Source organism: Otolemur garnettii, unplaced genomic scaffold, assembly GCF_000181295.1.
Source record: "Otolemur garnettii isolate 467f Iridium unplaced genomic scaffold, OtoGar3 scaffold00072, whole genome shotgun sequence".
NCBI classification, from domain to species: Eukaryota; Metazoa; Chordata; class Mammalia; order Primates; family Galagidae; genus Otolemur; species Otolemur garnettii.
Window position 1 is genome coordinate 9,260,361 of NW_003852467.1, and position 9,036 is coordinate 9,269,396.

Here is a 9,036-nt window from a genome sequence, read left to right on the forward strand (position 1 = left end):
CTTTGTTTTTTTGTCTGCACACACAGATGTTTATTGTTTCCCCAGCTCCCCGGTGTTAAAGATGCAGGGTAAGGGGGCCTTGGAGGCCCCGAGGAGGCTCCTGTCTAATTCTTCTTGTCATAGGTGCCAGCAGCCTTGTGGGCCCTCCCATAGCCTGAGTTATCAGTTCTCTTCCCGTCCTGCTGTGCCCTTGCCACTGTCGTCCAAGCGCTCGTGGTGGCTGCTGGTGTACTTGTTGTTGTCGGTGAGAAGGTCCACGGCACCCGCCCTTGCGGCTTGGTAGAAGCCAACGAATGGATTTCAGCCCGGTTCCTTCTCCTCTCCCAAGATGACCCTGAGATCCATGGAACAAGTCCCCGTAGCTCTTAACTCTTCCTCGGGTGTGGGGCCGCTTCTCTTAGGGCCCAGAGCCAGCTGTGGGCAGGCGCTCTAGCCAGAGCCATCCACACCCAAGGGGAGGGAGTCCAGGGCACAGAGGGACAGTGGATTTTTCTTTCTCCAGTGGACTTATTCTGACCGGGCTGCTGTGAGAGGACCTCATTCAATGACCACTGGTGGTGGCTGGATTCTTGCCCTCCATGAGGTGATAAATGTCCTGTAGGCCTTGGTCTGGGCTCTTTTCCTTGAAGCGCTTCTGGCTCAGTTCCTTCATTGCTTCCGTGAACTGCTGAAACGTGATGGTTCCGGCATCCTTGGCCTTGACTTTGTTGAACACAGTGTCCACATCTGCGGAGGTGACCGTCTTGCCATCCGTGATGCCACAGTCCTGGCACAGCTTGGAGAAGTTCTTGTTGTTTATTTCAGCGCCACTGCTAGAGGAGTCTCCGAGGACAGCAAACCGCTGGAATGTTTTCTCTGCTTCAGATGCCATGGTCAGCTAGAGGTGGGGGTGGGCACTGCAGGGGGTGGTGTCGGGAGGGAGGAGGAGGGGAAGGGAGGATAAATGAGGAATGAGGATGAAGGTTAAGATTAAATCAGTGGGCAAGAGAAACAAATCCCCTTGTCCCTGCTGCCCCCTACCCTGTACCGCTTATCCCCATGCCGCCTGCCACAGCCACCACATGAGCCTCCCCTTCCCAGCACTGGGAATGCCAGGTGGATCCCAGGTCCTGACTCATCCCCCGTTTCCCCACCACTTTTGTGTACCTAAGAGCGGCCGGATGGTCTCTGAGCCTTCCTCCCCTTCGTGTGTGTGCTGACAGGTATGTGCAGGAGGCAGCTGGCTGGGGAGACTGGGGGGCAGGCAAGGAGTCAGAGGGGAGGCCAGGCAACCTTCTGTGACCTCAGCAATGCCTATGTGACATCATTCCTGGCCTTAGCTTCAGCCCCTGCCTTGGGAGGACGGCTTAGGGTCTCCCTACCTTGCCTAGTGAACTGAAGCAGCTGCCAATCTTCTGACCTTTCCAGATGACCAAACTCCTTAAATCCCCCCTCCCTGACTTAGCCCACATAAAGCAACGTCAATGCCATTGACTGCGCTTTGAATTTCTTTCCAAAAAAAAAAAAAATTGAATTCATGATCTTTAAAAATTTTTGAGGCACACTGGTTGAAAATCACTGCTCTAGGGGGAATCAGGGCCTGATGGTGGCAGCCAGGCTCAGTGACAGCATGAAGGCCATTCCCAGGCCGTGCCCCCACCACGCTCCCATCAGCCAGCCATAAACAAAGTGCTTAGGTTGAGTCATTTTAAAACTGTAAATAAATTCTTTCACTCGAGCCTTGATAAGTGTAAAATCACTATTTTCACATTGACATTAATTTAAGGTATCATAATGGGAAAAAAAGGCATTTTATGTTACACTCAAATGGTCTAGCGCCATGAGGAGTGTGGGCCATAGGCGCATACCTATGGAGGGAGGAGGAGGAGAATTGAGTGGGATTTCGGGAAGGAGGTGGTGCTCAGTGCGCATGCTCTCCCCACTCAGTGCTGGCGACTCGCCCTGGTTCCCGGACTTCATCCGTGAGAACTGAGCTTGGGAGGTTGAACAAGTTGCTCCAAGATACTGAGATGAAAAAGGGAGCACTCAGGTTGTGCACAGCCTGAACTTGGCTTCTCCCCCTTGGCACCAGCTCTGCAGGTGGGAAACGCCACGGAAGGACACGTGCTGTGGAGACAGCCATAGAATTGTCCCTTCAATGTTTCCTCAACCAAGTTCAGTAACAATGCAGTCACCAGTATTGATTGCCCTTTAGATTCTGTTCTGAAAATTGATTCAGGCCGGGTGTGGTGGCTCATGACTGTAATCTTAGCACTCTGGGAGGCCTAGGCGGATGGATGGCCTGAGCTCAGTTCAAGACCAGCCTCAGCCAGAGCAAGACCTCATCTCTAAATAAACAGCTGGGTGTTGTGGCAGGTGCCTGTAGTCCCAGCTACTCTGGAGGCTGAGGCAAGAGACTTGCTTGAGCTCAAGAGTTTGAGGTTGTTGTGAGCTGTGAAACCAGCACTCGACTGGGTTGAGAAAGTGAGACTCTGTCTCAAAAAAAAAAAAAAATCAATTCAGAGAAACTTAATTACTGTATTAAAATTATGAGCCTTTGTTTTTTTGTTTCTTAGTAGATGCCACCATATTTCTTTCAGTACTGGGAGCAATGTTTGAAAATGCCAGCTCCCTCAATGCACACACTGAAGCTCTGAGTATGACATGTTTTAAATCTGCTAACTAACAGATCAATATAACACCTCTAGTATGTTATTTTACATTTAACTTATATTTTCTTGATCACTGAGATACTTTTCAAAAAAAAATCTTTTTGAGACAGAGTCTCACTGTGCTGCCCCAGGGTAGAGTGCAGTGGTATCATCATAGCTCACAGCAACCTCAAACTCCAGGGCTCAAGTGACAGTTCTGTCTCAGCCTCCCCAGTAGCTGGGACTATAGCTGGGACCACCACACCTGGCTAATTATCCTACTTTTTCTAGAGATGGGGTCTTGCTCTTGCTCAGGCTGGTCTCTGGCTACTGGCCCCAAGCAATCCATCTCCTTGGCCTCCCAGAGCGCTACGATTACAGGTATGAGACACCTGTGAGTCCAGCCAATGTTAATATTTTACATAAGAAATATATTATATGTATTATATATATAAGAAATATATTAACTCTTTGTACATGTTTATCATATTTGCAGCAAAATGTCTTTCTTTTTTCAGTTTATGGTCTCATAACTTTTCATATAAAAACTGTATAAGGCCAGGCATGGTGGCTCATGTCTGTAATCCCAGCACTCTGGGAGGCCAAGGCGGGTAGATTGCTTGAGCTCACGAGTTCGAGAGCAGCCTGAGCCAGAGCAAGATCTTAACTCTAAAAAATAGCCAGGCATTGTGGTACATACATGTCTGTAGTCCCAGCTACTCCAGAGGCTGAGGCAGGAGATTGCTTGAGCACAGCAGTTTGAGGCTGCAGTGAGCTATATTACATGACTACACTCCAGCCAGGGAGACAGAGAGAGCCCCTGTCTCAAAAAAAAAAAAAAATCATGGAGAAGAGGCTATATTAAGTAATATAACAGTATGTATTATGGCCCCCAGTGGTATTAAAAAAATACTGTAGGTCTCTCTCACCTTTTCTCCTTCATGAGAAAGACTTACTTCCAGGTCTCTTTGGAAGTGCTCTAAACGTTCTATTTGTTCTTTCTAAATAAAATCCCTTTGTTGGCTCAGTGCCCATGTAGCTCAGCAGCTAGGGCACTAGCCACATAGACCTGAGCTGGCGGGTTTGAATCCAGCCCAGGCCTACCAAACAGCAATGACAACTACAACAAAAATTAGCCAGGTGTTGTGGCAGGTGCCTGTAGTCCCAGCTATTTGAGAAACAGGCAAGAGAATCACTTAAGCCTAAGAGTTTGAAGTTGCTGTGAGCTGTGATGCTACAGAACTCTACCAAGGGTGACATAGTGAGACTCTGTCTCAAAATAAATATATAAATATTTTTAAAAGTCTATTAAGATATCTCAAATCCTGGGGTAGATCCTGGGGTAGATAGTACAGAAAAAAGAAAATTAAAACTGTCTTGGGGGTTCTGAGGTTTATCTTACAGGGTACAAGTGAATCTAAGAGTAGGATGTGAGCGTTTTAAAACAATAACTGAGAAAATGACATGAATGCTGTGTTAACCAGTTTGATGGAAGTATTTCTGATTGTGTGTGAAAACCCCACACTGTACCCTAGAAGTGCATTAATGTACATAGTTACCATTCAATAAAAAAAAAAAAAAACTGTCTTGGGGAGATTCCTCTGGTAAAGTCCCATGGCCACTGCTGCTGGGCATGGAAGTCAGCATCTCTGTCACCTGTGCCCCGGATAGCCAGATGCCTCTGCTGCCACCTTGATCATAAAGCTCCACATCGGACACTTACTTCCTCTTGTGACTTTCTTCTGAGCCCAGGTGCCCCACAGGGGCAGAACTGAGATCACATGAACGTGCCTGGTGCCAGCTGCAAGGCAAGCTGAGAAATCGCACTTACGGTGTCTACTTCAGTGAGGTTTACTGATAATGTAGGAAATTAAAAATTTGGGGGGCTGTTCAAAAGATGCCTGACCTGGGGGAGGAGCAAGATGGTGACTGAGTAACAGCTTTCTTGCAACTGGGCAGGTGAGTCTGGGGAGAGAAGACTCCAAGCATCTCTGGCTGGTGGGTTCTGCCCAAAAACATCCCACTGGGGACACAGGGAGTCAGTGTGAGACTTCTGGACCCCACGAGGAGGACAAAAGCAGTGGAGAACTGGCAAGTGGTTGTGTGTGTTCCTTTGGTCTAATCCCACCGACAGCTGTTAAGTAGAGCAGCAGTGAGATTGCAAACTAGAAAGGCCTTACTTGTGAGCTGTTTGGGTATTTGGGGGGGCTTGGCACTCAGTTGAACTACCTTGGGAGAACTTGGGCAAGAGAGCGGAGGACTTTAAGCATCAGCTGGGGCCCCAGACTGAGCCACTAAGCCGGAAGGAGCTAATAGTGTTGGGCTGTGGGCTTCGGGGAGCCAATGTGGGAGAACTGCCCCAGCAAGCTCCGCCCTCAGTGTCAAAGAGCAAGGATGGGGGGAGCGAGTAATCTAGTGACTGAGCAGCCTAAAGACGGGGACTGACATGCCTTGTAGACTTGGCCCTCAGGGGCATAGTGTGAGATCGGTTTTGGCACACTGGGTAAGTGGATAGCCACTTTAGGAGTGACCCCAGCCACAAGTGCTTTGCCGGGAAAGCTTCTGCTGAGCCCAGGTAGGCAGTTTAAAGTCCCTTTAAAGCAGGCTGAGGTGAGATTTAGCCTCTCCACCCTACGTGGTTTGAGAAATCAGCAGAGGCCTCCAGTCTCCATCTCTCTACAGCCATATCAGCATTGTGATTAACATATCATACCCCAGAAGATCACTGGTTGCCCAGACAATATTCAGCAAGATATATATACTGCTTTGGGGTTTTTGTTTGTTTGTTTTTATTTTTTCTTGTTTTTTTTTTTTTTTTACTTTTTAAAATTTCAACATTTTCCTTATAGATTTTCTTTCTTCATTTTTCCAGTTTAAATATAAATTTCCATTGTTGCCCTTTTTTAACAAGGCCTACTTGTTTGGCTTTTTACCCAATTTTATCCCGTAAAGTTCTTTGTTTGCTTGTTTTGGTTTTATTTATAGCATTTTTGTCTTTCCTCTCTACTTGGTGGAGGTGGGGTACTGTGTCTGAACAGGCTAGCAAAGAGCTGCTGACCTCAAGGGAACAACCCGACCCAGCACCCCCAGAGGTTGGGGGTCTCTAAGGTTGGATCAAAGTACCCTACTGTTCACCTATATTGCTCCTGTCTGTGCCTCTCTCCTCTTTCTTCATATTCTCTCTTACCCACCCCCCTCTCCTTTCTCTTTCTTCTAACCCCCCCCTTTTTCCCTCCTCTTTTTTCTCTTCCTGCTCTTCAGTCTTCTCATCCTTCTGGTCCTCTACCAAGAGGACTCATCGAAACCCTAGTCCAGAGGCACAGGAACTTAAAGAGCAAGAGGAAGTGAAAGGAAAATTAGGGCGAGGAGGCAGATAAATCACTCATGAGGAAGAACCAGCAGAAAAATCCTGGCAACATGATAAACCAGTCCAGAGCAACCCCCGCTCCCAAGGGACTGTGAGGCAGCTAGGGCAGAGGATTCCACCTATAAAGAAGTGTTAGAAATGACAGAAAGGGAATTTAGAATACAGATGATGAAAACAATGAAGGAAATGATGGAAAATAACCAAAAGGAAATCCAAAAACAGATCAAATAAGAGATGAACGATATCAAGAATATAGAAAGAATATAGCAGAGCTGAAGGAATTGGCGTAGTCAATTAAGGAACTTAAAGATGCAATAGAAAGTATCAATAACAGATTAGACCATGCAGAAGAAAGAATCTCAGAGGTAGAGGACAAAGCTCTTGAGATATCTCACATAGTTAAAGAGGCAGAAAAGAAGAGACAGAAAGCAGAATGTTCACTGTCTGCATTGTGGGACTATATCAAGCGTTCAAACATAAGAGTTATAGGTATCCCAGAAGGGGAAGAAGAATGCCTTAGGGGAATGGAAGCCATACTTGAGAATATTATAAATGAAAATTTCCCAAATATCAGCAGTTTCTGACACACCCGTTTCAGAGGGATATTGGACCCGAGGTCACCTCAACTCTAACCGAGCTTCTCCAAGACACATTGTGATGAACCTCTCCAAAGACAAGACAAAAGAAAAGATTTTTCAAGCTGCCAGGAGTAAGCACCAGTTGACCTACAGGGGCAAATCCATCAGGGTGACTGCAGACTTCTCTAATGAAACTTTCCAAGCCAGAAGACAATGGTCATCTACCTTGAATCTACTTAAACAGAATGATTTCCAGCCCAGAATTCTATATTATGCTAAGCTAAGCTTTAAAATTGATGGAGAAATCAAATCATTTACTGATATACAAACATTGAGGAAATTCACCTCAATAAGACCAGCTTTACAGAAAATATTTCAACCCATTCTACTCACTGACCATCACAATGGATCAACAGCAAAGTAAGAACTCAGAAATTAAAGGACAGAACCTAACTTCCACCGTGATGCAAAAGACAAAACTAAGCAATGGACTCTCACAAAATAAGATGAATAAAACACTACCATGCTTATCAATTATCTCAATAAATGTTAATGGCTTGAATTCCCCACTGAAGAGGCATAGATTGGCTGACTGGATTAAAAAACACAAGCCACCCATTTGCTGTCTGCAGGAAACACACCTAGCCTCAAAAGACAAATTAAAACTCCGAGTTAAGGGTTGGAAGACAATTTTTCTGGCAAACGGAATTCAGAAGAAAAGAGGAGCTGCAATCTTATTTTCAGATGCATGTGGATTTAAAGCAATTAAAGTCAAAAAATACAAAGATGGCCACTTTATATTGGTCAAGGGAAAAATACAACAAGAAGACATTTCAATTCTAATTATTTATGCACCCAATGTAAATGCTCCCAGATTCCTGAAACAGACATTAGTCAGTCTGAGCAATATGATATCCTATAATACCATAATAACAGGGGACTTTAATATTCCTCTTCCAGAGCTGGACAGATCCTCTAAACAGAAATTAAACAGTGATATAAGGGACTTCAATGAGACCCCAGAGCAGGCATCCTCAATCTAGGGCCCGCAGGCCACACACAGCCCACCTAGGACATTTATCTGGCCTGCCGGCTGTTTTTGCTACGGCCACATGTCCTGCTTAGCACCCGACTCATCCTGGGGCATGCAGTCCGGCTCTCCAAAGGTCTGAGGGACAGTGAACTGGCTCCCTGTTTAAAAAGTTTGAGGACCCCTGCCCTAGAGCAACTGTGCTTGATAGACACATATAGAGCACTCCATCCCAAAGGTAAAGAATATACATTCTTCTCGTCACCCCATCCTCCAAGGTCGATCGTATCCTAGGACACAAAACAGATCTCAACAGAATCAAAAGAATTGAAATTTTACCTTGTATCTTCTCAGACCACAAGGCACTAAAGGTGGAACTCAACTCCAACAAAACGTTCAACCCCACACAAAGGCATGGAAATTAAACAACCTTCTGTTGAATGACAGTTGGGTGCAGGAAGAAATAAAAGAAGAAATCATTAACTTCCTTGAACATAACAACAATGAAGACACAAGCTGCTGAAACCTCTGGGATGCTGCAAAAGCAGTTTTGAGAGGAAAATTCATCACTTTAGATGCCTACATTCAAAAAACAGAAAGAAAGCACATCAATAAATGCCTATGGTTCATCTTATAAGGGTACATGTGAATCTTTCTCAATGTAGAATACAAATGTCTTAACACAATAACTAAAAAAATGACATGAGGGGCTATGTTAACCAGTTTGATGAAAATATTTCAAATTGCATATAAAAATAGTACACTGTACCCCATGATAGTATCAATGTACACAGCTATGATCTAATAATAAAATAAAATAAAACAAATATAAAAAAAAGAAAAAGAAAAACTAGCTGGGTATCATGGTGCCTGTAGTCCCAGCTACTGGGGAGGCTGAGTGAGGCAGAAGGATTGCCTAAGCCCAGGAGTTTGAGGTTGCTGTGAGCTATGATGATGCCAATGCACTCTACCCAGAGTGAGACTCTGTCTCAAAATATATATATATCTATGTAATACATAATTATTTTAATCAGTAATTTTAGTTGTGCCACCATTCTCATTCCTAATTTTATGTATAAGATCTATTTTTTTCTTGTTCCAACTTGTAAGACTTAAAAAAGATCTTTTTAAAGATTCTCCTTGTTTTATTTTTTGTTGTATTTTTATGTAATTAATTTCAGTACTTAAGTACTTTTTATTTATGTTGATACTCTTTTTCTAATTTCTTGTCTTCATTTGTGTTTACAATTTTTTTCATGAGTATTGATAGTCTTTATTTTTCCTTTTCCAGTAATAATGAAAGCATTTAAGATGATACATATTTTTTTCTCAGTACAAGTTTTGGTGGCTCCTAAATATTTTGTATGGAATATTTTCTGAGTCTTTGCTCCTCAGATAGCTTTTTAATTTCAGGTTTTTTCTTTCCTTGTT

General features: G+C 44.2%; 1 protein-coding gene across 1 annotated transcript; it reads right to left on the reverse strand.

Moving 5' to 3' along the window:
• Positions 1 to 162: 162 nt before the first annotated feature.
• LOC100951574 (tubulin polymerization-promoting protein family member 2-like) lies at positions 163 to 871 on the reverse strand. Its single transcript, XM_012807594.1, has 2 exons — positions 550 to 871; positions 163 to 275 (listed from the first exon to the last, which is right to left on the reverse strand). Exons 1-2 carry the CDS (start codon positions 869 to 871, stop codon positions 163 to 165), a joined length of 435 nt encoding a protein of 144 aa, XP_012663048.1.
• Between the last annotated feature and the right edge of the window lie 8,165 nt (positions 872 to 9,036).